Source organism: Rousettus aegyptiacus, unplaced genomic scaffold (assembly GCF_014176215.1).
Source record: "Rousettus aegyptiacus isolate mRouAeg1 unplaced genomic scaffold, mRouAeg1.p scaffold_m13_p_16, whole genome shotgun sequence".
NCBI classification, from domain to species: Eukaryota; Metazoa; Chordata; class Mammalia; order Chiroptera; family Pteropodidae; genus Rousettus; species Rousettus aegyptiacus.
The window spans coordinates 21,957,170-21,983,252 of record NW_023416291.1 but is presented as its reverse complement, the minus strand read 5'-3'; the positions used below and the strand labels follow the sequence as shown (position 1 = coordinate 21,983,252).

General features: G+C 49.0%; 1 protein-coding gene across 3 annotated transcripts in view; it reads right to left on the bottom strand.

Annotated features, from left to right (window-relative positions):
• Nucleotides 1-430: 430 nt before the first annotated feature.
• The window catches only part of MSRA (methionine sulfoxide reductase A), a 329,836-nt gene continuing 304,183 nt past the window's right edge, over nt 431-26,083 (bottom strand). For all 3 annotated transcript variants that reach the window (XM_016160907.2, XM_016160910.2, XM_016160911.2), the window contains one exon: nt 431-1,203. In XM_016160907.2, coding sequence (XP_016016393.1) covers nt 1,039-1,203 — 165 coding nt within the window. In that variant the 3' untranslated portion in view covers nt 431-1,038. The remainder of the gene's footprint in view (nt 1,204-26,083) is intronic.

Here is a 26,083-nt window from a genome sequence, read left to right as displayed (position 1 = left end):
CTCATGGAAGCCTTCCCTGACCAGCGTCGCTAAAATAGCCCTCACGGTGACTCCACAGCCCCAGACACGACTTACTATCTTATCCTACTTATCGTTTCCATATCATTTCTCAGGACCTGCAATTACCTATTCATTCATTTACATGTTTATTGCTTAGGTCCCCCCCCCCCCCACTGTCCTGAATATGAAGACTCTTAAGGGCAGGAACTGCATGTACCTATCCTCTCTAACTAGAATATTGTGATGCCTGTAACATGCACGTGGAAAACAGCAATTATTACTAAAGTTGCAAGGAGCCAGGGGTGCACATATTTTCCAAAAACTTCAATCACGTTTCCCATCGGGGGTGAATGACTCTGAGGCTTATGTCTCGCAATACTTGGAAACATCCTACCTAAACAAGTAAAAGACAGACGAGACATCAGGCCGATTTTTATTATTAGAATACAGACTTTTATTAGAACAAGCATTTCTCATAGCTGTAAGCAATACGTTAGACTTCATCAAGCTCACTCCCACCTTCTCTGCCACAGGAAGGCCGAACACAGAAAGCCCCTTATGCATATACAGGATCAGCAGAGCAAAGTATTTCCGTGAGTGATTCATCGAGGCTATAAATGTCTGCAAATGTTAAGGCACTGGAGGGTGAAGGGCATGTGAGGTGGGACGGGGCTCAGATCGAAGGTTCCCCACACACCCCGCCCCAGCCCACTCTCCCCCACTTCCTTCCGCGGCTCCGTGGCAGGCGCCCAGGCACACGGAGGGTGAACACTGCACATTCATTATCCTCATTCAGACTCCAAATGATCCAAAAAATTTCACAGCTCTACTGCCATCACAACTTATTAGGAGATAAATCACACGTTATCAACTTGCCATGGCACTTTATGTAAATTATACCTCAATAAACCAGATTTTTACGAAAGCCTTTGTACTTTGTGCACTTCAAAAAGCCACTGACATGAACCACAAAAGAACTGCCTAATTTGTTGAAAGCGTTTCTGCTGTGACCTCAAGGGCCAACCACATGGGAAGAAATTACTTTTTAATACCGAGCGGACAGGACACTCCGGTGCCCCCGAGACCACAGTACCCGTCGGGGTTCTTGCTCAGGTACTGCTGGTGGTAATACTCCGCGTAGTAGAAAGTTTGTCCCTCCCGGATCTCAGTCGTGATCTGCCCGTAGCCGTGCTCTGACAGCACCTGTGGAGAGAAAGGAGCCATCAGGACCTGATCCCGGGCAGATGCTCCCGAGACGGAGGGACCACGACGTCGGGCTGTGAGGGAGGCTGAAGGGGTGGCTCGGGATGTGTGGTGGGTCCTCGTGGGCCCGGGCTCTGCCACTTCCCAGCTGGGCCACTCTGGGCGAGCTCTCACCTCCAGTGCCTCAGGAGACGGGCGTTTGAAGTGAGCTTTTCTGACTGTGATTTTCGCTCTACCCATCACACCACCACTGTCCCCGGTGTGTGCTGCGGGTCCCCGTGGCACCGGCTCAGTGCTCTCTCAGGGGGAGCAGCGGGGACCCCTGGGAAGAGCGGGGTCTCTGAGAGCACTGGAGCAGGGCTGAGGTGGGAGGAGATGAGGGGGCCCCACAGGCCAGGCGGTGGGGGGGGGGGCAGCACCACCCCGTGCTGTCCCCGCTGCCACCAGGGACAGGCCTCCTGCCAGCTCTCAGGCGGGACAGAGGATCTGCCATTTGCTTGCTGTGGATCTCGCGATTGGGGCCCTTGCCAGGATGCCCTGGGGAGCAAGGTCAGGGGAGGACGTGGCCTGAGGGCCTGCGTCAGTCACCACCACCCTCTGTGACCTAGTTGAAGGCCTGGTGGCATCTGCTGCCAGGGAAAGAAACAGACACGTAAACACGAGCTGGGGGAGGAGAGCGGAGCTATTTGGGGCAGGAGACGGATTAAGAAACAGACATTGTTCCCCGCGGATCTTAGCCCGCTTCCTTTCCCTTTTGGATTTCAGCTGTGCCCTAGTTCTCCGCTGTCCCGGGCTGCCTGCAGTGTTCGAGCACAAGGCTACAGAGACCCGGGCCCAGATTCACTGATTCCGTTTCGGACAGAGTGCAAGGTGGGGCCTGGGGCCTGTGTTTCCCTAAGGGAACTGAGCAATCTCTGAGTATCCTTTGGTCCAATTGAAAGGAAGCCCTTATGTCTGCAGAGTGCTGGGAATCCAATATTAATATTCAGCATGATTCACTGCCACAGTTTTTTTTTCTCCCCTGAGAACGTCCACCTTCCTGCGTCTCTGAGCCAGAACGAGGCAGACTGAGGATCTGACAAGCAGGCTGGGATGGTGAGGGACAGGATCCTCGCCAAGGTGGGTGGGTTGGACCCCGCAGCTCAGAAGCAGCCAGTTTCCTTACAGGGGTTAGAAATGACAACGAGGAGCCATTCTGACTTCAGTTTTGACACTTTTTTGTAAACTAGCAATTATCGAGGGTTTACCATATGCCACACTCTGCACAAAGACTTCACGATGTTAATTTTAGCCTCACAACAGCCATATGCAGGAAGTACTATTATTATCATCCGTCTTTGAAAGTGTGTGTCAGATATCGTGCCCTGATCCCTGACATTCTCAGCTCGCCGCGGCGCTGCATAGGCCGAGAGCGTGGAAACCGCATTTCCCACGTTCTGTCGCCAGCAGCACTCCAGCGTGGATGCCACCGATGAGAGGAGCACACGCGGGCTCCGGCAGGCGAAGTCGCAGGAGAAGCCGTTGCTGTTCGTACGGTGCGGCTGTGAGCATGGGCGCAGGTACCTGCTGAGAGCGGAGCTGGGACTGCCGGCCCCGCCCGAAAACCGTCACTCCCGAGCTGGGAAACTAAAGTCACGGGCAATGATTTCCAGCTATTTCTGAACCTCCTTGGTGTCCTGGAATCCAGTGCTGCTATTGCCTACCCTCAGCCAACGGCCTTCCCAACGATTCTGGAAGCACCAGATTCCCTTTGCAAAGCCCACCCTGCTTGAAACCCCAGCGGACACAAAACGGCGGGGGGCGGGGGGTGGGGGCGGGCAGAACTGTTTTCAGGAAGCAGAACCTCCACAAGAATGAGAACCTGGGCTTGGTTAACTGTCAGTTAACTGTCCTTGTTTGTTTTGAGTGAGAAATGACCTCATTGTGATGGAAACGGATCAGTGCCCACAGTGTACGGTGAAAAGGCATTTACTTAAATTATCACCAGTATTTGCCTGTGAAGAAATTCCACTGAAGGAAGGCGTTGGGACACTAGGTGGCTGTGGCGGTGGAATATTCCTGTGAAGATGATACGCATGACGTCCGTGGGTTGTGCTAGCCAAGACCTTGTAGAAAGAAAACGGTACAAGGTGAGGACTTGACATTCTCGGCCCAAGTTCAGAGAGCCAGAGAATGTCTCGGAATGACTTAATCTCTTGCTTCTTGTAGCTGTGTCCATATATATACCAAATAAAAGGTTGGCTCCAGAGGGTCCCAGATTTGCAAGTGCAAGTTCACAGCTTCGCTAGGTCCGAAGCCCAGGGATACCCCAGACGGCTCGTCCACACCCTGCCCCAGACACGCCCACTGAGACACTGAGACACGCTCCCCGCCTGCTCCGTCTGAGCCGCTCCGTGTGGGGCGCACGAGACTCCCACATGCCGAGGCCATCCCGAGTTTGACCTCAGCCTTCCCCGTCCTGGCCACACAGAATGGGAGTGTGCCCGCTGTCGCAACCCTCCGCCCCGCTCACCTCCTCCACCCCAGGGCAAGGCCCAGCTCCCAGGTCTGCGGATGTCTCCGCTCTCTCGCCTCACCCGGGCTCTGTCCTCTCTGAGCATGACCCCCCACCCCGCCCTCCCCACACACACTGCTCACCCCAACCAGAGGACCATCCTCATGCACAAGGAGAGCCTTCCAGAAGCTTCTCTGCCAGAGGCAGGGAGGCCAGCGCCAGTGAGCGCCACTGCCCAGGCTCCCCCCCTCCACATCCGCTCTCACTGAGCCGCCCCTGAGGGTCGGCGTCCCTTTTGGGGAGCAGAGGGAAGGGAGGCATGAAGATGGGGGCCCAGGTAGTACCAGGCCTCTGCCACAAGATGGCAGACACTTCACTTTCATTTGAGAGGAGAAAACGAAGGCTAAACAGTGAAGAAAACCTACAGAAGACAGCTCTGCTGTCCTCCTCCAACTCCCCTTAAACTGGGACATTTTGGCCAAGTCTTGTCAGGGTGGCAGACACAGGCGAGAGCCATCAGGCCCGTGGCCCGCAGCGCCCCCTCTGCGCTGGGCCAGGCAGCCTCCAGGCTGAGACCCTCATGCCACCGGCTGCGGCTGTCCTCAACTCTTGCTCTACGCCTGAGGGCGAGGGGGACAAAAACATGCAGAAAAACCTGGGTATGACAGAAGAGGAAGCAGGAGAACGCAACGTCCTACCTAGTCCCTACTCTTCCTTCTCCCCACAGGCTCTGCTTTCTCACTTCGCAAAGGCCAGTGGCTCCCCTCAGCCACCGGGAGGGCCCGCCTCCTCCGAGAGTCCTCGCAGGACACAGGCCGCTGGATGCAGGGCAAGGGATTCCCCGGCGACGGCCTTGGCCCGTCTATTTCTTTGTTTACCGTGACTGCAAACTGCGACGGTCAGTTTCACAGCTGTCCGCCCCTTCCACTGTGGATGCCCTCTGTGTCCTGGGCCAGGCGACGGAAGTAAGCAGACCGTGAGATCTCCCCGGGAGCAAGCACATGCAGGCGTCAGCAGCTCCCAAGCCACAGAGCGGAAGCCTCTCCCGCGTCCCGTCCCTCGGGGCAAACCGCCAGCCCTTCCCTGCTGGGCCCCACTCCGCTCCGCGTCCTCATCGTCCTCGCTCTTTTCCTCCTCCTTCTCGCTGAGTTTTCTTGGGTCATGTTGAACTTCATCTCCTGAGCGTTGCACTCCCTTTACGACCTCCTAGGAATGTTCTTGCTTCTCTTCCCCAAACATGAACGCCTGCCGTCGCCCGTCTCTCAGCACCCAGATCGAACGTCCTCACCTCTATAAAACCTTTCCTGATTCCATGAGGCAGAAGTTACTCCATCATGTACGCTTCCGCAGTCCGACTACCCCTTACGGTGTTCGTGACATTGCATTATAATTACCCTTCGTTTCTCTGAGCCACTTCCAGGCTCCACTAGACTGCGCGCCCTTTGCGTGCGGACTGTCTTGCTTCTCTACCTCCTCTCAGGGTTTAACATATAAGACATGAATGAGTGAATTTAAAAAGGAACAGTTGCGTCTCGGGATCTCTTGGAGGCTCTCTCAGCCTTTGGGGCTTCTATCTAGGTCCCTGCTGGTGCTTCCTCGTGCACCTGGGAAGCGGGGGCTCATGGACCAGGGCACTCGGGCTGTCACTTTCCTTGCCACAGGCCTCTGGCCAACTCCATGGGTGGGTCTGCTCTGCAGACACGGCATTGCGGAAGCTGTGTCTGTGCAGGGAGGGCCAATCGTCTTCCACAGAAGGTGGCCTCAGCATCACCCGCAGCTCCTGAAAAAGCCCGTTCACTCTTCTGGGGGGCGAATGGGATGATGGGGCGGTGGAGAAGCAGGGGGAAGTGGGTGATGAAGACGAGGTTACTTCTGGGCCCCCGAGCCCATGGGGCAGGTTGGGCCTATGCAAGCTGCGCAGGTGCTGGCGAGTGCGCCTCAGTCTCCTGACCCCTCTGCTACACCATCGCCGTACGCCAGGGGCCCCGGTCAATTACGGGGGGACGTGAGTAACTTGTTGTCGACGATGGCTACCATATCAACGTTTGTGAGTACCTTACTTTTCCTTAAGGAATTAGAGCGGATGGGAGGCGATCCTGAGCCTAGCGTCAGTCCTGCTCGCTTGCCCACTAGGCGAGGCGGGAGGGAATGTCAGGAAGGCTAGCAGGCGGGAGGCCCGTATCCACAGTCTGCATGGCCTCTCCTGCCATCCACGGCGGGGGGGGGGGGGACCCACACAGATCACAGGCCATTCCTGATTATACAAATGACGAATCACATCACCTCCAAAGTTTTCTGGTATCTTATGAAAAGGAGGCTGTAACGGGTGAATGGGTTGGCCATAGGAAAATCTGGCAGATGAAGAGTTGAAATCAGCTACAGCAAACACTACGGCTGAAGCCGTCCTTGCAGGATGAAGCCCTGAGGGTCCCCCAGGCTGGTGGGCCCACCTCTAGCACAGGGCTGATCCCGCCCCCAGGAGACTTTGTGCTCTACAGTCCTTCAGGCTCTACAGCACCACCTCGTGGTACAGAGAATGACTGTGGGTCGTGAAGGATTTGCCTGGTCAAAGTGACCACCCCAGTTGGTTGGCTGAAAATCCCACTATGATGCTGCCAGGAAATATGCTCTCTCGGTGGTCAAACCCCAGGGCTCAACACATCCTTCCCCTCTCCAGGCTCCAGGGCTGGGTCCACCCACTGCTGCACAGAAGGCCATCTCTGCATGGCCTCTTCCTCTGCTGAGCTCCTTAACCAGGACCAGCTTCAGAGGAAGAAATGATCAGGGCCCAACTCTCTCACCCCTCACTTTTCTATCTCTTGCTCTTATTGACTTCAAAACAATTATCTAGAGCTTTCTGTTTGTGGCCTTTTTTCTTGATGACTTTTTAGAGAGAAGTGGAGTCTCACTAACATAACACACATCAGTGTGACACGTGGTTCAAGAAATCTCTGGAAGGTCACCTCATGTTATCAGTCATGCTTTTCTCACGGACTCTTATCTCACCTTTTTCTCGGACAGCCCCAGGAAGCCTTCTATGCCTTTATTCTCTTATCATTTTATTTTCTGGAAGCAGCTTTTCTATCTGTGGGATGGGTACGACACCTAGCTCACTGCGCTTTACGAGAATGCGAGGTCAGGCCCAGAAAGTGCATGGCACCCTGGCATACTTTACTACACAATCGTACTGGCTCCCTTTCCCGTCAGGCCCCACGCTGCGGGAAAGCCAGCCCACCCATCTTGGCCTCCTGATGTAGGCCTTCGGTTATACCCCCACGCTCTCTTCACTTCTGCAGCTTCACAGCCGATCTCTGCGGGGCACAACAGGCGGGTGTCGACAAGCCGTGGCAGAGCTTCTGGCCCCCTGACAGGTGTCCCCAGCCGTAGCTACTCCTGCCAAACATCGCAAACACCCAAGGAAGTGGTCAGCTCATTCCCTCACGGATGTTCTGCCAGCAGAAGTGCCGCAGCCCAGCCCGTCCCTCCAGGTATGCCAGCAAGAAACCTTTATTTTTAAGAAATTAGGGAACATGGAACTGATCTGCTTACTGCAACCTGTTAACGAGCTCCTTATTAGCTTCACTGAGATTGTCCAAGTGCGTGAGCATCCTCAGCCTACTGCACGGAAAGGACACACTCTTACAGGACCTTGAGAAAGCACAGCCCGGAGCTCCCTGAGGTGCAGGCTATGGTGGAGCATCAACAGGGAAGGTCGAAAGTGTATCAAGGCAGAGAGGCCAGCGTTCATCCACGCCTTTGCTCTGTCCCCAACTGCAGTGTCTCCTAAGGGCTTCCTTACATCCTCCAGTCCATGTGAGGCTTTTGCTGACTTAAGAAGGGAGAATTGTTATTCTCACTTCTCGGCAGAGGATAGTGAAGCCCAGGGAGAGAGGACGCTTGTCCGAAGTCACTCGCCCGTTAGCTGCAGAGCTAGGACCAGAGCTCCCGTCCCAACTATTTCCTTCACTGCTGTAAGACCACATCCCAGGGGACCAGAAAGATGCTACCTTTCCCTTAGAGAGGGACAGCCGATCATTTCAAAATACCCGAAACAGTTCTAGACATGGATCATCCTATATTTAGATCATACTCCCCCCTCGACCCCACTCATATCCCTGAAATTTGAAACATGTGATGCCTATTTCTCAAGTCATTTCACTGGTTCATTTTAAATCGTGGTTAAATATACATAACTCCAAATTTTCCATTTTTAGATATACAGTTTAGTAGTAGTGTTTAGTACCTTCACATTGGTGTGGAACCAATCTCCAGAACTTTTCATCTTATACAACTAAACTCTGTACCCACTAAATAATAGCTCCCCATTCCTCCCTCCTGCAGCCGCAGGCAACCACCATTCTATTTTTTGTTTCTATGAATTTGATTACTCTAGGTACCACATATGAGTGGAATCCCATGGTATTTGTCTTTCTGTGACTGGCTTCTTTCGGTTAGCATAATATCCTCAAGGTTCACCAACGTTGTAGCATGTGCCAGAATGTCTATATAAATATCACATTTTAAAAGTTGTTCATCCATTCATAGACACTTGGGTTACTTCTCATTGTTTTTTTCAGCTGTCAGATAACACATGTTGCCACCTGACAAGCGCACCCCTCAACAGTACTTAGGTCCGTGCCTGTCAGTAGCCTCCTGCCAGGATGTCGAGCTCCCCAGCGAAGTGCGAACAAAATGCAGCAGTGAAAAGACTTGCTCCAAACATGGGGTTTAGTTATTCTTTTTCTTGTCCCACCAACTAATCCCATGTACCAATGACTGCATTATAAAGATGGAAGATGAACCCTAAGAGTCCATCTAAGGTCAACTAATAGAAAGAGTTGGGACTCCCTGCCTCTCATCCACTCCATAAACAAATGCCTAAACTTCCATAAACTTCTCAAGAGATGACAGAAGACCTGCTCACAGTGTCGTAAAGCAGAGTTTGCATTAAGTGCCAGGCTCTGTGTCGAATCTCTAACAGACATCAGAGGAGGGGTTTGCAGGGCTCCCCAATGGGGCAGACATAAGCTGCAGGGTGCTTTTACTCTCATTTGTCTCATTTCATCATGCCAGTAATCCTACATGGCTGGGGTGTCATTATCCTGACTTTAACCACAAGGAAACTCAAAGTGGTTAAGAATCGTGCTCAAATTCATGTGCCTGGAGAGTCAGTGGTGGATCTGGGACAAGAATCCAGGTCTGTCTGGCTCTGGCTCCTTCCCACATACATGCTGTCTCCAGAATCTGGGAATGTAGAAGTGAGACCCAGGGAGCTGGGTCTGTACTGTCCTGCAGTGTGTCCAAGGCACGAAAGGCCAATAGGAACCCATCAAAAACCTCATATTGGAATTCTACAGAGCAGGGCAGGGAGGGAGGAGAGGGGCTTGGTTCTAGAGACACTGACGTGTGTGTATGTGTGTGCACGTGTGTGGGAGAGGTGTGTATTGCGCACTTGCGTGTGAACGTGCACTCATATGATGTGTAGACAAGGGCACATGAGGCTGCCGTGTGATATCTATTCGACCCCCACTGTAGACGGAGTGACCTACAGATACCTTTCGCTGTTTAGAAAATGGATCATAAAAAAGAAACTTGAATTTATAATAGTGATTCTTAACATCTTGGGGGGGATGGTGATCATTGATTCCCTTGAGAATGCAGTAAACACTATGATCACTCTTCCTACCTAAACTCACGATTAAATATATACTTATAATTTCGAAGGCTTCCATATCTCTCTGCAGTCAGTCCACCCATGGGCCCAGTATGTGGAACCGTTAGACAGGGCCACCAATCCAAAGTCGTCATGGCACCTGCCTCTTCCTCATTCACAGGGTTCTGGAAAGATTCAAGTATATCTAATTGGCAGTGAGCATGGTCAAGACAGATGACCTTAATTCAATCACAGTTTGAAGGCCCAATGAGAAACGGCAAACCTCATCGGATTCATAATGTTAAAGCCTCTTTAAACCTGGTCCAAGCTAACCGCATCTCCTCCGCCCACTGGAATAATTTTTAGTCTTATCTTGAGAGTTGGGTTTTTAGGTAATTATTTGTGCAACGTAAATGCATGTTTCATTTTATTTTAGGATCATTTAAAAAATATTTTAATGGTAAAAAAATTCATCCTAGAACTGAAATCCAATTTATGATACTGAGCCCACAGGAAGCGGGGTTTGATTTTTAAGAGCACAAGCTGAAACTGTTGCCAGGGAGCCAACCCGGTCAGCGTTAGAGGTACAGGCTCTGGGGCAGGACCCAGGAGACATGGATTCTGCTCCTCACTCGGCCCTCTAGTGGCAGCAGGGAGCGGGTACCAGACGCGGTCCCCTCCTTGGTTTCTACTTTTCCCGACTGAACTGAGGGACCTACCTCTTCGGTTCCTTCCAGATCTAATTCCATCGAATCCCGTGCTATGTCTCTGCCTTGTGCAAGCGCACACGCGCGCACCCACACACACGGCCCCGGCTTAACAAGCGCAGCCAGTGCCAGGGCCCAAGTCAGCAGTTTTATTCCATTGGCAGCGTCTGGCTGACCAGATTGCCGTCAATCAAAACTTCTGGGAAAGGAAAGAAAATGACTGGCATGGCTTTTAAAGAAAACCACTACAAAGAAAAACACCATCTATTCTGAGCTGAGCTGAGGCTCATGGGTTTGCAGTTCAGGCCGGCACAGGGCACCCACAAAACTGCAGGTGTGCCGCTGCCCAGGGTGGGCCCTGGACTCCCAGGAGCTCCAGGCTCTGGCACATGGGTTCACCCCCTGTGCGTTAATCAGTGACTGTCAGCACAGCGAGGGGGACAGATCAGGGAGAGTGAAAGATCCTCGCACAAGATGTGACATTGACGAGAAGAGTGCTCGGAGGGGCCGGAGCCTTTATGAGGCCCAGTCAGAGCTGCACTGACCCTTCATAGTTTTGTGAAACTAAAGGAGGCAAAGTAGAAAAAGAGGTGACACAATTAGATCTAATTCGGTCCATTTACAAAACCTGCTTATGCAAATGGTGGCCTCTATACAGAACGGTTTCGGCTTCTTAGAACAGCTACAGCGTCTGGTGCTCTGTCCTGCCCCAGACTCTGGGCTGTGTCGAGCCGTTAATGGCTTTCATTACGTATTCCTCTGTGCCCCTCACCCTTGAGATACATCACAAGTGTCTTCTTACTGGCAAGGATATTTTTCTTGGTTTGCAATGCAAAATGATAGAGCTGCAGTCTGAATTTTGTCTGCAGAGAAGGGGGAGAGGGAAAGGGTTCGGTTTGGCCAGTAAGGAGTCAAAGCTTTATGCCTGCTCCTCAGAGTGTGGACAATGGGCCATCGGCTTGTTAAAAATGTAAAATCCGGCCCAGCCTCCTCCCCAGATCTACTGAATCAGAATCCTCATTTTAAAGTCATCCAACATGCGCATGTTAAAGTTTCAGAAGCCCTGCTCCAGCAGACCGGTGTCTGTATTAGTGGCCACCAACATCCCTTATTCTCCTTCTTGAAGTCAGGTTACCCATGTGACTTGCTCTGGCCAACAGGCTGAATGGAAGGGACTTCATTTCCACTCGCAAGCTATTTCTGGGCACGAGCTGTCTAGCACCAGCATGGGCTTCATACTTGCCCCCTTAGCCACAGCGACCAGCGCTGTTCCAGCCAGTAGTGGCTCCATCAGCCTGGGCCCTGGTGTGAGGTCAGTGACAATCCACAGCACAGAATATTTTATTTCTTCTATTGTAGTTCCTTGGTTCCCCCTGGTGTGATGCTGAAAGATCATGGAAGATGGGTGTAGCTCGGTGTAAGCCACTCACAAGACTTCTCTGCCATGTTTTTCGATGCTCCATCTTCACTTAATCAACTAATTTCAGTAATTGTTGTGCTATGAACAATGCTTGACAACAGGGACGGAGAAGTGAGCAAGGTAACCCCTGACTGAACTGGCTCTCACTAGAGGTGGGGGTGGGGAGATAGTGACAGACATGTGAGGAACCACAACGTAAGTGCCTACTATGCCAGGCGCTGGTGACATCGGCCTAAAGAAGAAAAAGTTCCCTGCATTGAAGGAGGTTATGGCTGTGAGGGGCGTCAGGTCACATGAGGAGACTGTGATGACCCGAGGGTATGGAGTGATAATGAAAATGTGACAAAATGGGAGCCGCGCCCACACACTGAGGAGCAAAGAGGACCGCTGTCCATCCATCCGGAGGTCAGAATTTGGCTGGAGGAGACAGGATGCACGTGCTCATGCAAGGCAGAGGTCCGCGCGAGAGTATCAGAGGTGCAGACGGAGGCCTTTTGAGGCCGCGGTGGAAGGAAAGGCTGACACAGCCGGCCGGGGGTAGGGGGCGGGCTCCGAAGGAGGTGGACGATGAACTGGGAATTTTACAATGGGTGGTCGTACGGGCAGTGAAGGGCCTGCTCTGGGCGCGTGGAGGGAAGAGGGAAAGGAGGCATTTGAGGAGTGCTGAAGGGCCCGGAGAGGAGGGGCGTGGAAAGCTGACAGGGGCTCGGGCAGACAGTGCGAGAGGCCTTTGGAGGCATCACGTTTATAATCTTGTTTTCTGTTTGCTCCCATTTAAGGTAACCCAGCTACACACTTTCTGTCCATTGACTGCCCTGCAGTCACACTGACACATAAGAACACTTTACAAGATTAAATGAACCACTTGAACCCAAGCGAAGCAGGCAGATGTCTCTGAGGTACACCTGCCGGCCTGTAGCGACATCTTTCAGACCAACTGAGCCAAGGCGGACATGCAGGGGAAAGAGGCAGCTACTTACTTATATTTTCATCACTTTGTTGCTACCCTTTACCTCACCATACCTTACAAATTCTAAGCATCAATTCCGGGGTACAAGAGGAATTGGGTCTTCTCTACTTTACGCCTTAAAAGATGGAGCCCCACTAGGCGTGGCGGGGCTGGGCCGCAGCCCTGGCCAGGAAAGGAGAGACACTGAGCTGGGGACCCCTGCTTCGGACCGGGAACAGCAGCTCCGGGTTATATGGCTGGACGGTGCGCTGCCCGTCCGCTCTGGCTTCACAGTACTTCCTGCGCCCATGAGGTGACTTAAATCAATCACCCATTCAAGAGCTGCTGGTTTCTCTGGATTTGATCTTTCCTTTGAGGGCTGCTGGTTTTGAAAAAGAATTCAAATGACTTTTCCTATATGAGTTTCCCTTTCATGGCTTTCAGTTTTACAGGAAATAGATCTCTCTTTCTCGCCAATCCCCCATATATCTCTAGGGGTTATAATTTGCTTTTTCATTTCTGAAATCAATTAACTTATTTTTCATATCTAAAATAAAAAAAACATTAACAGTTTTTGTTATATTCTTCACATTTAGTATACAAAAGAATCTACTTGTCACTGTTCAGAGGAAGCCAAGGACACCGGCTTTCACCTTGGGGATGAAATGCAGATTTCATTAAAAGGAAAGCCGCTTCATTCCGAAAGGTTGAATAGAAAAGGACTTAAAGCAAAATGCCAGCTGAAGTTTAGTGCGCCGAATTTGGCAAGGTAAAAGAACTTTTCAAAATACCGCCGCTTCTGATTCGGAGAGCCAGAGGAAGGAGGGGTCACCCCAACCTGAACTGCAGACAGTATGGCCGACCATCCTCGCCCAGGACTCGGGGACTGTCAGAGCTACGACTAGGGCAGTCTGGGGTCTGCTGGGTCGGTCGGTCACTGTAACTGCAGGTCAGGTAGAGAAGTTCATGTCTATCACGTCGCACACACTGGGCAGGCCTCAGTTTCCCCAACCGTAAACGGAGAAGGTTGGGCTAGGAGGTCGCCCTCTGTTAAGCGTGTTCTCTCTTTCGGCCTTGCGTTCCAGAGCCTTTACTAAACTGCTCCTCTTTCTCAGGTAACTTTTTTTGAGATGTAGTTCGCACACCATAAAATAAAAAGCTTACAGTTTAGCGGTTTTGAGCACAGTCTCAGAGTTGGGCAAACAGCGCCGTTTCTTTTTAATTTCTTTTTATTTCTGTTCCTCAGATCGGATAATCTCAAGTAACTTGTCTTCGTTTACTCGTTCTTTCTTGGGCCAACTCGGCCCCCTTAGTGACTGTTTTCTTCATTTAGTTTCTATTTAGTTCTTTTTAAAAATAGGATTTCTATTTTCTCATTGATATACTTTATTTGGTGAGAAATTATTCTCATTTTTTTTCTTTAATTCTTTAGACATGCTTTCCTTCAGTTCTTTGAGCATATTTATAATAGTTGAGTCAAAGTCTTTGTTTAGTAAGTTTCACTTTCATGTTTCTTTATCTCATAAGACTTTCTCGAGAACTGGGCATTTTAAATAATATAACGTAAGTGAAAATCAGACAACCCTCCCCATCAGCTTGCTGCTGCTGCTGCTGCTGCGGCTGCTGTCCACTTGTTCAGTGACTTTCTTGGTCTAATTCTGTAAAGTTTGTATTCTCTTTCATGTGTGGACACAGAAGTTTCTGCCTGGTTAGCAAATAATTAGCTATTGATTTGGCACAGGGCTCGTTAAACGCCATGAAGCAATACGTCTTCCGACCTTTGGCCCTCCACGTGTGCTGGAACAAACAGTTTCGTTGCCAAGGCAGTTTTCGGCTCTGCCTTACTTTTCTCCCTGTACTTGCACAGGCCCTCAAGGTCAGCCAGAGGTGAGAGATTAGGGCCTTGCCAGGTGTATACACACCATGGCTTGGTCACCCATTCACCAATTTAAGGACATCTGAGTTGTTTCCAGTTTGGGGCTATTATGGAGAAAGCTGCTACGAACATTTGCGTACAGGTTTTTGCATGAACATATCTTAAACTGTCCTAGGTGAAAGGATAGGAGAGGGGTTGCTGGGTCATGTGACGACCGTAGATTCAACTTGATGAGAAACCTCCAAACGGTTTTCCACGCGGGGGCCCATCTTCCACGCCCGCGGGCGATGTCCGAGAGTTGCCGCCGGCACTCGTTGCCGCCCCTTCTAATTTAGCTGTCCTGGCGGGCGTGTGGCGGTCCCAGTGCGGCTGTGATTTGCATTTCCTTGATGACTAGTGCTGCTCAGCATCCTTTAATGCCCTTATTTGTCTTCTTTGGTGAAGTGACTGTTCAAATCTTTCACCCACATTTTAATCGATTTGTTTATTGCTATTGTTGAGTTTTGAGAATTCTTTATATATTCCAAAGTCGTGTTTTGATTTGAAATGCATTACCCCTGCCCTGAGACTCTGGTATTGAGCATCCTGGCTCTACATCTGTAGCATAATGTTTTATGTTTTATACCAGATACAATATCCATATGTATATACATACACATAACACACCCATATATAGCTCCTTTAGCAATTTTTTCAATTTAGTTCAAGAAACACTTATTGTGTCCCTATTAAGGCATTGAAAAGGTTCTAGGAAACCAGAATTAAATAGCAGATGCAATAAAGGAACTTTCAGTTTTAAGAAACATGGTTTGAATTGAATTAAATTAAGAAATACATAAGAATGACTGCATGTAACACATTAGCTTTCTGTGTATAAAATTAATTATTTGTTCAGACAAAAGGTTGAAACACGTTCATTATGACTTTATAAAGGCTACTAATTATCATTAGCAAATCCTTTCTTGATTCATAGAAATATTCCTTAATACAGCCTCAACCAACATATATTCCAAAAGAATTCGGTCCGCATTAAAAGATTTCTGCTGCAATTTTAAATGGATACTCCTGTATTCTGAGCTCATGAAATGTGATGAAAGTTATGTTCTCATCAAACACAAAGCACACCCACTCTGTGTGAGTCTCAGCACACACCCCTTCCCTGCCGAGGACTGGTCTGTAAGAACAGTTCAGTCACGTTTCGCTTTAACTGCAGTGTGACTACCTATCTGCAGAACTGCTAGAAGAATCTTCCTGAACACAGAAGAAATGAACTTTCAACAGTAACTTAAAAAGTAATTGCAATTTCTTAAAATCTTCTTACACCGAGTTTAAAAAATGAGACTTAGAAACATTATTGTTTTTTTATTCACTGATTAAGACAATAAAAGTTGTGCTCATTTCAATATTAAGAAATTAAAACCTCCCTTGAGACTTTCTCTGCCCTGGAGTAGGTTACATCTGTCAACTGCAAACAGGCTGGCCAGCTTGCAAGCAGAAATTCTCCCTGGGGCTGAAATATGTATAACCTCACACTGTATTGTCTAGGGCTCAGAAATAAATGATTGGAATTTTTTTTTTTTTTACCAAAGGAAACTAAAAATAGGATGATAAAATAAAATATAAGCTATAAGAGAAAATTCATTTAAGATGTATCTTGCTTTAATGCTTTAGCTTCCAGCCTGTCATAGTAGAGAATATATAATGATGCTAAATAAAGAAAGAAAAGAAGCTTTTTGTTAGTTTTCTCTGAAGCTTTAAAATGACACAGTATGAGTAAATGGAGGCTGGCCCACAAAAGGCTGTTCCCCCACGATGCTGCCAGTGTACCATCTAGAGGCGGCAGGTGACAAGCATGCGACGTTTCCTAGTTTCAGGCAACACCATCTACACTTCTAAGCAGGTGTCACTGGAGGGCTCGCCTCTTCGGCTTTTCTAATTGCTAATACAGTGACAAAGGAAAAAATAAAACCTGAGTGGAGATAAGACCGAGGGGTCTGGATTAATGAAGACTCTCTATTCAGGCTGTTTAAGCGTCTTAGTAATGAAATACGTCAGGATTTTATCTGAAGAAGAAAGAGAGGGAGGGAAGGAGAGAGGAAGGGAGTAAAAAAAAAAAAAAGGGAAAATAAAAAACAAAGAATCCAAAATAGGCTATGCATGCTCTTTGCCAAGGCGTAATTTTAATTTTCTTCAAGGCTCAGAACCAGTAGCAGAACTGGAACTCCCTCAAGAGAAGTTGGGAGGAACATAAGCTAATTATACAACTTAAATTTGGTGATACAATGTAATTGGCATGGTTTCTGGTTGAGGCACTATAAATCATGTTAACTGGAGTTAAGACAATGGCACTATAAATTTAAAGTAGTATTTTGTTTCTCTAAGTATCAAAAATTCCCTATAATATCTCGGGGGGTTCTCAATTAAGTCCCGTTTGTACAGACTTCAGTGACAAGACAGGCCTAAGTTCTACTCCTGGTTCTAACAAACCACATGACCTTGAGGCCTGGCCTTCTCTTCTGTGAAATGGGTATAAGAGACCTATCCCATGGCATTATTTTGAGGAACAGGTGAGATTACACATTCAAAATAATATATTCCATTTCAGCAGCATTGTTCATCCTGTGTTATTTTTAAAGATGTTATGATCATTTCAAACCCTTGGAATGTCCCCGCTTCGGGCACTCTGGGTGGCAGGGATCGTGCCCAGGGAGGTGAGGACCACGCCTCACTAACCAAACCCCTATTCCACCCTTTCATGTTGTTCCCCAGCACAACAAATGAGCGACCTAGTTTTTCACACGTCATGCAGAGTTTTGGTGCTCCGAAGACAGTCTGTGGACCAGACTTCTCACGCTAGAGTGCTGGTGGCCCTTGGCCAAGCTCTGAGCCCACACGTGAGTGCTGCATGTCACAAGCTGCACAGCGTGGATGAGGCTGGCAGTGCCACTGGGGGGGAACCTGGGCACAGGCCTTGGAGGATAACCGTTTTCCTTTGATTTTCCTCTGGGAAGAAATATCTTGATCAATGTCTATTAAGATCGCAGTGAAACTCCTGTATCTCCGGAAGCCCAGGAGCAGACTGTGCATGTTGGGGACAGGGAGGAGATGGAGAGGAGCTGGGAGCTGACATTTCTTGAGCACTCACTCTGTGACAGGCACTGCCCTGTATGTGTTACTTATATGATCCCTGTAACAGCCCGTCTGATAAAAGTAATATTACTAACCCTGTTTCTGTAAAGGACACTCAATACAGAGAAGAAGGGAACCAGGATTTGAACTCAGGCAGTCCAATTCCCGAGCCCATATTCTTAACCATTCACCATCGCTGCTGTCATAACTAAAAAATATTTTATGTCCACTGTGTGACAATATGCCTGGTCCATGGTAGGACATTTAGTTACATTATCTGCTTTCAGTGTGATGACACAGATTAACTTCATTTAAAAACTTGTATGTTTTAATTACATATTCCCCTTGACTATCACTAATAAATGTAAAATAAAACTGATCCAAGTTAATGATTTTGAGAACCTCGATTTTTATTCCCCAGAGATGTGGCCATTTATATCCGGTTTTTGTTTCCTATGAATAAGTTAGTTCCTTGTTTGTGACAACACAGATTTTTTGCTGTGCTTCTAATTTCATGATTGCTTTTGGAACAAAATTAGAATTTGGTGTAGAAGCTCATCAGCCTATCCATTGCTTTTTACTGAAAGTCTAAGAAGTTCATATCTATTGGTTCTTCTTTACAATCCTATCAATCCACTCAAAGAGTCTTTGCATTGCCAAAATAGTTTAAAGATTTAAGTGATCCTGGACAAAACTCTCAGACTTGATATCTGATCAGGATTCAGAATGCAATCATAATGAGCAAGTAAGAATTATAATAAAAATGGAAACTGTCCTATATTCCATGCACCGTGTTGTTTAGACCCACGATGGTGCAGACTCCACATTTCCTGGGATCCAAACCCTTCTCTTCACTTGCCCACTGAATCCCGCCACTCTCTGCAACTCCCTCCTCGCCGCCCCCCACCCTGAGCTTTGGACATGGCACACCCCAAACTGGAGCCATTGTTCTTCCTCTCCCAAAGCTGTCCATCTCCTCTTGGTCCCTTTTTGGTACTGGACATCATCAGCCCCATCCCTCATCACTACATTTCTCATCAACTTTCTCCTGTCTGATGTCTCAGAGCAAATCATGTTTATCAAGCCAAGTGTGACGCTGCATCCTGAATGATGGGCAAATCCACCTCACCCTCAAAAACACCTCCCGGGCTCAGCCATCTCCGACCTTTGCCTGGGCTGTCGCCATAACCCTCCATCTGGTCTTGCTGACTCATTTCATGACCCTAAAATCTATCCCTGACCCTGTCCGTGGGCCTAGGGGGCCTGATGAAGGGCTGACTGTGAGAGCCCAGGGGTGGTACATCACGTCTACATTGTGAAATATGTAAGTCTTATTTAGCACATTCACAAACGACACAAAGAAAATGTCACATCTGACAAGGTGAAACTCAAGGCCATCCGCAGCACGAATCTCACCTTGGTTCCTTGAGCTGGATATATTTCAAGGAGTTCTCAGCTGGCCATAAAAGTAGATCCAAACAACAAGATGTTTCAAAGAGATAAAGAAACCCCTGCACGCTTCAAAGAAATCAAAGGAACAAGCACAGAGCATGGGAGACACAGGTCACATGCGAAAAAATAACACATTTTTGTGTTTGGGAGTAGGCTGTCGGCTGAATTTATGCCAAGAGGGAAATGTGGATGCCCTGAAGATCAGTAAGCAGTGCACCGTGGTCAGTGCGGAGGAGAAAACGCCAGTGCGCCCTGGGCCACGCTGCCGGGTGTTCCTGAAATGAGTTCTGGCCTGCCTGCTCTTGGGCGTCCCCTACACACCTCTCCCCTTTCGGTGTTAGGATGAGCTTGGCCAAGTCACTGAACTTTTCTGTACTTCAACTTCTTCATCTCTAAAATTAAAATGACAATATCACCTTGTAGAGGTGTTTGTTGAAAGTTTACAAAACACTTTTTAAGAGGCCAGTATTCCCATTGTCCAGGTAACTAACACAGGCTCAGAGAGGTTAAGTAACTTTCCCAAGGTCGCATGTCTAACAAGTTGCCATAACTGTTGGACAGACTGTCTCTCAGCGCCTCTGGCTGAATACACGCACCCACCTCCTTCCTTCCCAACGCAAACGGATGAGTCTTGTTTCTAGTTCCAGCCCAGCTCACCGGCACCAGGCTGCACCCGCCACTACAAAGGAATCAGATACAGTGAAAGCCTCCTCACACATTTCTCCTCCATACTGGAAAGAGCAGGAAACATAGCACTTAGTTCCTATTGTATTCTGGTCCTATTCAGTTCACTAGAAACACAGTCACTGTGGAGAGCCTTGCCCAAGGAAAACACGTAGTAAACAGCACCCTTCCGTCACCCCTCTGTCCCTTACGATCTGTCCTGTGTACGTGTGTGTGTGCATTTTTCCTCAGAGGTGACCTCTAAACCTCACCACTCTGCCCCTTTCACATCATTTATTCCAACGCTTTGATCACCACTGCTCCAAAATAGTTATGGATATTGGGTCCTTAGGTGTCCAAGTTCCAGGGGAAGAAAAGTAATAGCTGAGGTGTCAGGGTAAAAAGAAGAAAAATATATGGGGCGTGGAACATGCAGTTTTATTCTCTCTCTCTCTCTCTTTAAGAATCTGGCACAAAGAGCTCACCTCCTTCCTGCCAGGGATGGAACAGGAGTTACTTGGCAACGGTCTCGAGCCAGATGTCACCCTCATCTGGTTGCCTTGGCTGGGTGGTTGTTTGGAATGAGCAGCCCAAACACAGTGCGGGCGGGGCTCCTGCGAGGCTGTGGGCGCCAAGCTGGGTGACAGCCCTGGCAGTGCCCTGAGCCTCTGCGGGTGGGGGCACCGGTCAGTTATGGGGCAGCTGCTCAGGGCGGGGTCGGCAGGAGCAAAGGGGCCCTCTCGAAGGGCACGCGACCTATTTCCTACTGGCTCTCTCCCAAGAGTGAGCCGAGAGACCTTGTTCCCCCGGCACTGGGGCACAGACTTGTCTTGCTCCTTCACGAAGGCGAGGCCCCCGGTGCATTTGGGACCCGGTCCACAGCAGAGCAGCGCCTGTCTCGTGGCCTCTCCGTCCCATGTGTACAAGGTTGCGGTCTGGGGAACAGATGGTGGCACCAAAGCACGGCGCGGCTTCTGCACCTGGAGTCCTGCGACCTTGGCCCACTGCGGTCCGGCCTGCGCGGCCGTCGTCCAGGCCCAGCGCAAAGCCCTTGCAGGGGGCCCCAGGAAAGAGCCATGCTCCTGGGCGAACACCGGTGGGGGGACACGTGGCTGCGGAACGGAGGTGGCAGAAAGCTGTGCCTGGGGGCAGGCACGTGCCCCATTCACGGTCTGGTGGCCAAATACCGAAGGGTCTCAGGCTGAGGGGCATGGATGGCCCTGGGGACCAAGCGTGTCCTCTGGAATGGGCCCCTGGTGTCACCTGAAACCCAAGGCAGGTGCCTTTAGAACAAAGCCGAGCGCTCAGACGTGCGTTTGCACGCACATCAGCGTGTGCGATGGGAGGGCGGCATGTGGTGCAACCTGCCAACAATCCCGTTTTGGGCACCATCTGCCACGGAGAGCCCGAGCACCTGTCGCAAACAGCTGCTGACGGCAGAGCGCAGGCGAAGGAGGGCTGCGGCCCCGCCCGGGGTGGCCTATTGCAGGGAGCGCAGGGCCTGTCCCCACGGCAATGCCAACTGTTCGTCTCGAAGCCCGTGCCATTGAGGAGGGGCTGTGATGAAATCTTGGCTGTTTGGTTACTTCCTTGTGGCAAGGGTGGGAGAAATGCCACTGTCCCTGCCTCCCCAGTACCAGGTATGACAGCTGCTTATCACGGGGGCTGAGGAGAAACCCGTTCAGGATTCCCCAGTGGGACGAGAAAAATGCCGGGGCAACTCTTCTCCGGAGGTGTGAGCCCAGACACTCCCAAGGTGAAGCCCCGTGCCTCGCTGTCTGTGGAGGAAGGACTGTGACACTCCATCTTCCTGGCCCTATTGGGAACAAGATGTCCCATCTGTGTCAACCGGTTAGGTGACGGGTCGACATGAGCGCAAGAGGGTGGTATGACTCGGGGCCAGGTCCTCTGAAGCATTTTCTTTTAGGTAAACAAAGTTTACTTCATTAAGGTAAAAACCTTTCATGAAAACTAAAAAACTTTTCATGAAAAAGCTTTCTTAGTGAGCCATGTACTCCCCTGCCCACCACGTTTTCAAGGATTTGCTATGTAGTATACTCATCAGTTGCAGGTATTTTACCACCTTATTTTTTTTTAAGTTCTTACAACAATCCTCTACGGTAGGTGCAGTTTTCACCCTAGCCACCACACTGGAGGACTCACTTATTACTCATCAGCGACACACGGCTGGAACCTGCAAAGCCGGGGCCCCCGCCTGGCCCGGCCCGTGTGCCTCCGGCCCCCGAGCTTGGAACCCGTTGGCCACCCTCTGACTCCCTCCCATTTGCGTCCTCTGAGCAGTTTCGACCTCATGAGGCCTTAATGAACACCCACGACTGTGCCAAGCACACACATGCTGGGCCTCAGTGGGTCACAAACACACACGAGGCACACACTATGGGCTCGTCTGGAAAGCTTTTCCCCACGGAGTCGCCACACTCCCTAGAGTGTGAGAGCCAGCGCAAGCCTCGGCCAGGAGTCCTCCTTGCCCAGGCTCACAAAGCCCCCTGTGGATTCCCTCATGCCGGCACTGCCTTGGCCAGCCTTGGGGCTGAGCCGCCCTGGTACCCACGGGGCCCTTCCACTGGCCCGGAGCTCTGTGCGGGCGGGTCCAGTCACCCCGGCTTCCAGCAGGTGCACCACACGTTTGTTGAATTGTGTAGGGCAACGCACCTGCCTTCTCGCACAGCACAGTGGGACTTTTTCCTCATGGTTGAGTTGACGTCATTTTTTTCCTGGAATGTGACACAAGGAGGAACGTACTTCTGGAATCTTCATCTGTTTTCCCCAGTCTTCTGGCTATTGTTTCTTTCTGGAAGCTGTCAGGCTTCCAGAAGCTTCACTGGTCCTTCCGAAGGCCTTCCTCAGACCAATCCTGAGACATTTTAATTTGCGGCTTCTAATTTGTAGGGGTTGGTAAATAAGACTCTCGAGCTTTATAAGCAAATGTGCCTAAAACGAGAGCCGTGCGGGGGTAGTGTCACAGTGTTAGGGCAGGGACACGGTGACTTATCTTTGGTTACTCAGAAGCTGTTTTCTCTTCCACTGTCAGATACTTGAACCACTCTGTCACCTGGGAGGCTGGCTACGTATTTTGGTCATGGGTCCAGTGGCGTAGGATGTGGTAGGCACGATGTTCTCTTTGCTTCTCAGAAATAAACTCCAAACAGCAGGAGGAACCAGGCTCATCCCCAACGTCAGGGCCATTCAGCAAGGAAAGATACAATTCAGTGTTTAAGCCGAGTCTGAAAAATTCCCTACTGATACCACATTGCAAAACCAAGTAAGTACAACCACCAGCCGAAAGTCTCACCCTATTACCCTTTTTAAAAGGGCTTGGCCATCTACGGCTAAGCCTCCTGCGAAGGGGGCACTTCCGGCCACAAATGTGGCCATGCCTCTTTGAGGATAGTGCTTCATCGCTGATGCTCCTTCACTACCTCTCCACCCCTCTCTGCACACCCCACAAGCTGGGGGACATCTTTGGAAAGTATGATATGGGTGCCTGGGCTTCCGGTTGCCTCCAGGGAGCATCCTGGGCTAAGGGATGGTGCAAGGAGGGGGATTCTTGTTCCCTGGGAATGTGGAAGCACGAAACACAGCTTCTGGGCTCTCCTCTTGGGGAAAACTGCGCGTGAGAGGAAGTTGTAAATGGAAAGACCAACCCGGAAAGCAGCTAGTGATTGTAGAGGACGAACCCCAGTTGTTGCTCCCTTCAGTGTGAGAGGGCTGGCAGGTCCAGGCAGGAGCTGGAATGAGGGACCAGGACCCTTTGGGGTAGGCTGACCTCACTAGAGCTTCTCCCCAGTTTAAGGGTAATTCCTTCTCAGTCAAATGCCCAGGGATGGTGGGACATGAACCCACAGACAAGCTCTGGGTAACAGGAATTGTGCAGGGGGTGAATTGCAACCTTCATCATGTCAAAGCTCAAAATGCACTCAGATGGGAGAACTATGGAAACCTGAGCAAAGAGCCTCCCAAATTCGGGGCCTGCCCTGCCTTCCTTTTTCTTCGCTTTCTTCTCTTTCTCTCTCTCTCTCTTTCTTTCTCTCTCTCTTTCTTTTCTTTCTCTCTCTCTCTTTCCTTCTTTTCTTTCTTTCTTCTCTCTCTTCCTTTCTTTCCGTTCTTTCTTTCCTCTTTTTTTATAATGGTAATATATATCTATATATCTATACAGATATATAGATATATATAATCATAATGTTTACCATTTTAAGCACTTTTAAGTGTACAATCTAATGCATTAAGTACATTCGCAATGCTATGCAACCACTATTACCACTATCCATTTGCAGAACCTTTCCATCACCCCAAACAAAACTCTGTACCCTTTATACAATAACTGCCCATTCTCCCCTTTCCACAGCTCCTGGTAACCTCTATTCCATTTTCTGTCTCCATGAATTTGCGTATTCTGGCTACCTCTTCTAAGTGGAAGCAAGTAATATTTGTCCTTTTGTGACTAGCTTATTTCACTCGGCATAATGTTTTCAAGGTTCATCCACACTGTAGCATGTATTAGAATTTCCTTCCTTTTTAAGACTGAATAATATTCTATTGTATGTACATACCATATTTTGTTTATTCATCTGCTGATAGACACAGGTCGTTTCTACCTTTTGGTAATTGTGAATAATGCTGTTACAAACACAATATATAAATGTCTATTTCAGCCCCTGCTTTCAATTCTTTGGGGCATATGCTTAAGATTAGAATCGCTGAATCATACGGTAATTCTACATTTAACTTTTTGAGGAACTGCCAAATCATTTTTTGCTCTGGCTGAATTTTCCACTCCTACCAGCAATGCACATCCAGTTTCTCCACATCCTCACCAATAACTGCTATTTTTTTTGATAATTCCATTGTAATGAATGTGAAGGAGTATTTCATTGTGATTTTGATCTAATGACTAATAATATCGAGCATCTTTTCATCTACTTATGGTACATTTGCATATCTTCTTTGGAGAAAAGTCTAGTCAAGTTCTTTGCCCACTGTTTAATTGACTTGTTTTATTGTTGTTGAGTTGTAGAAGTTTTTTATATAATCTGGATATTAATCTCTTACTAGATATATAATTTGCAAATATTCTCTCCCATTCAGTGGGCTGTTTTCACTCTCTTAATAGTATCTTTTGATGCACAAAAGCTTTTAATTTTGATCAAGTCCAATTTATTTATTTTTCATTGCCTCTGCTTTTGGTGTCATATCCAAAAAACCGTTGGTAAATTTAATGTAGACTTGCACTAAATCCATTGCTAATCCAATGAAGATTTCCTTTGTGTTTTTGCCTAAAAGTTGTATAGTTTTAGCACCTAAGTTTAGGTCGTTGATTCATTTTGAGTTGATTTTTACATATGGTATTAGGTAAGAGTCCAACTTTACTTCTTCGTACTTACATTCAGTCATAAAACTGGATATCCAGTTTTCCCAGCACCCTTTGTTGAAAAACTGTCTTTTCCCCATTGAATGTCTTGGAACTCTTCTCAAAAGTCAGTTGACCATATATGGGTTCAGCCTTCTTTTTTAATACTGCCCCTGACCCTTCTCTTTCTGTCACCACCTCAGCAATATGACTTCCCGAAAAGGCTGACAGCTGCGCACCCCCCACATCCTCCAAACAGATTGTTACTGCCTCCAGGTGGCATCCTCAAAAGGCAGGTGAACCATTCAAAGTTAGCACAGATCGACATAATTCTCTCTGTTCTCCCGCGTCTGTTCCCACTCCTGCTTTCCCTCGCTCAGTTCCAACGCCAGCCATACAAGGGGAAGTCGTCATGTCATTCTTAGCTCTAGCCCTCATTCACTCACCACTTGTAACCACTACCTTCCCCCCGCCCCCCAACCATGAGACCGAATAGGTCACAGGGCACAGGATCTGAATAGATCAGATCCTCCCGATCTGATCTTTTTCCTTAAATCTATCTTCCCCCTTCCATCCTCTCCACTGCTGCCTTAATCCAGTCTCTCTCTCTCTCATAGTTTCTCACCCTTCACCCATTTCCCTGACCCTAGGTCCACCCGGTTCCAGCCCAACTTCCAAAGTCCCTCCAGAGTAACTGTGTAACACACCAATTGACTTAGCCTCTGCTGCTTAGTTCCTTAAAGAGTCTCCATTTCTAGAAATACAGTCTAACCCCTGCCCTCCCCCAACAATGCTTCAGATACACTGAAACTGCTGCTGGTCCTGAAATCATCCACTTTAATCATCGTTTTTTTTTTTTTGCACCTTACTTTCTTGTCAGGAAAGTCCTTACTCTCGTGGCCTACGTTATTGTTCCAAAGCGGCTCGCACATCACCTCTTCATGACAATTCTGGATTAACCCCCAAGACCACCTGAAGCAGAACTGGTTGTTCCTTCATACGTGTTGCATTGTGCATCCTTTGTAGTTTATTAGTAAAAACAGCAACAACAACAACAACAACGGTCATCATCTGTGCTACCACCACCTCCATCGCCACCTCCATCGCCACCTCCACAACCATTTCTCGCAGGCTTCTCGTGTTCCAACACCACGGGCAACGCCTACAAC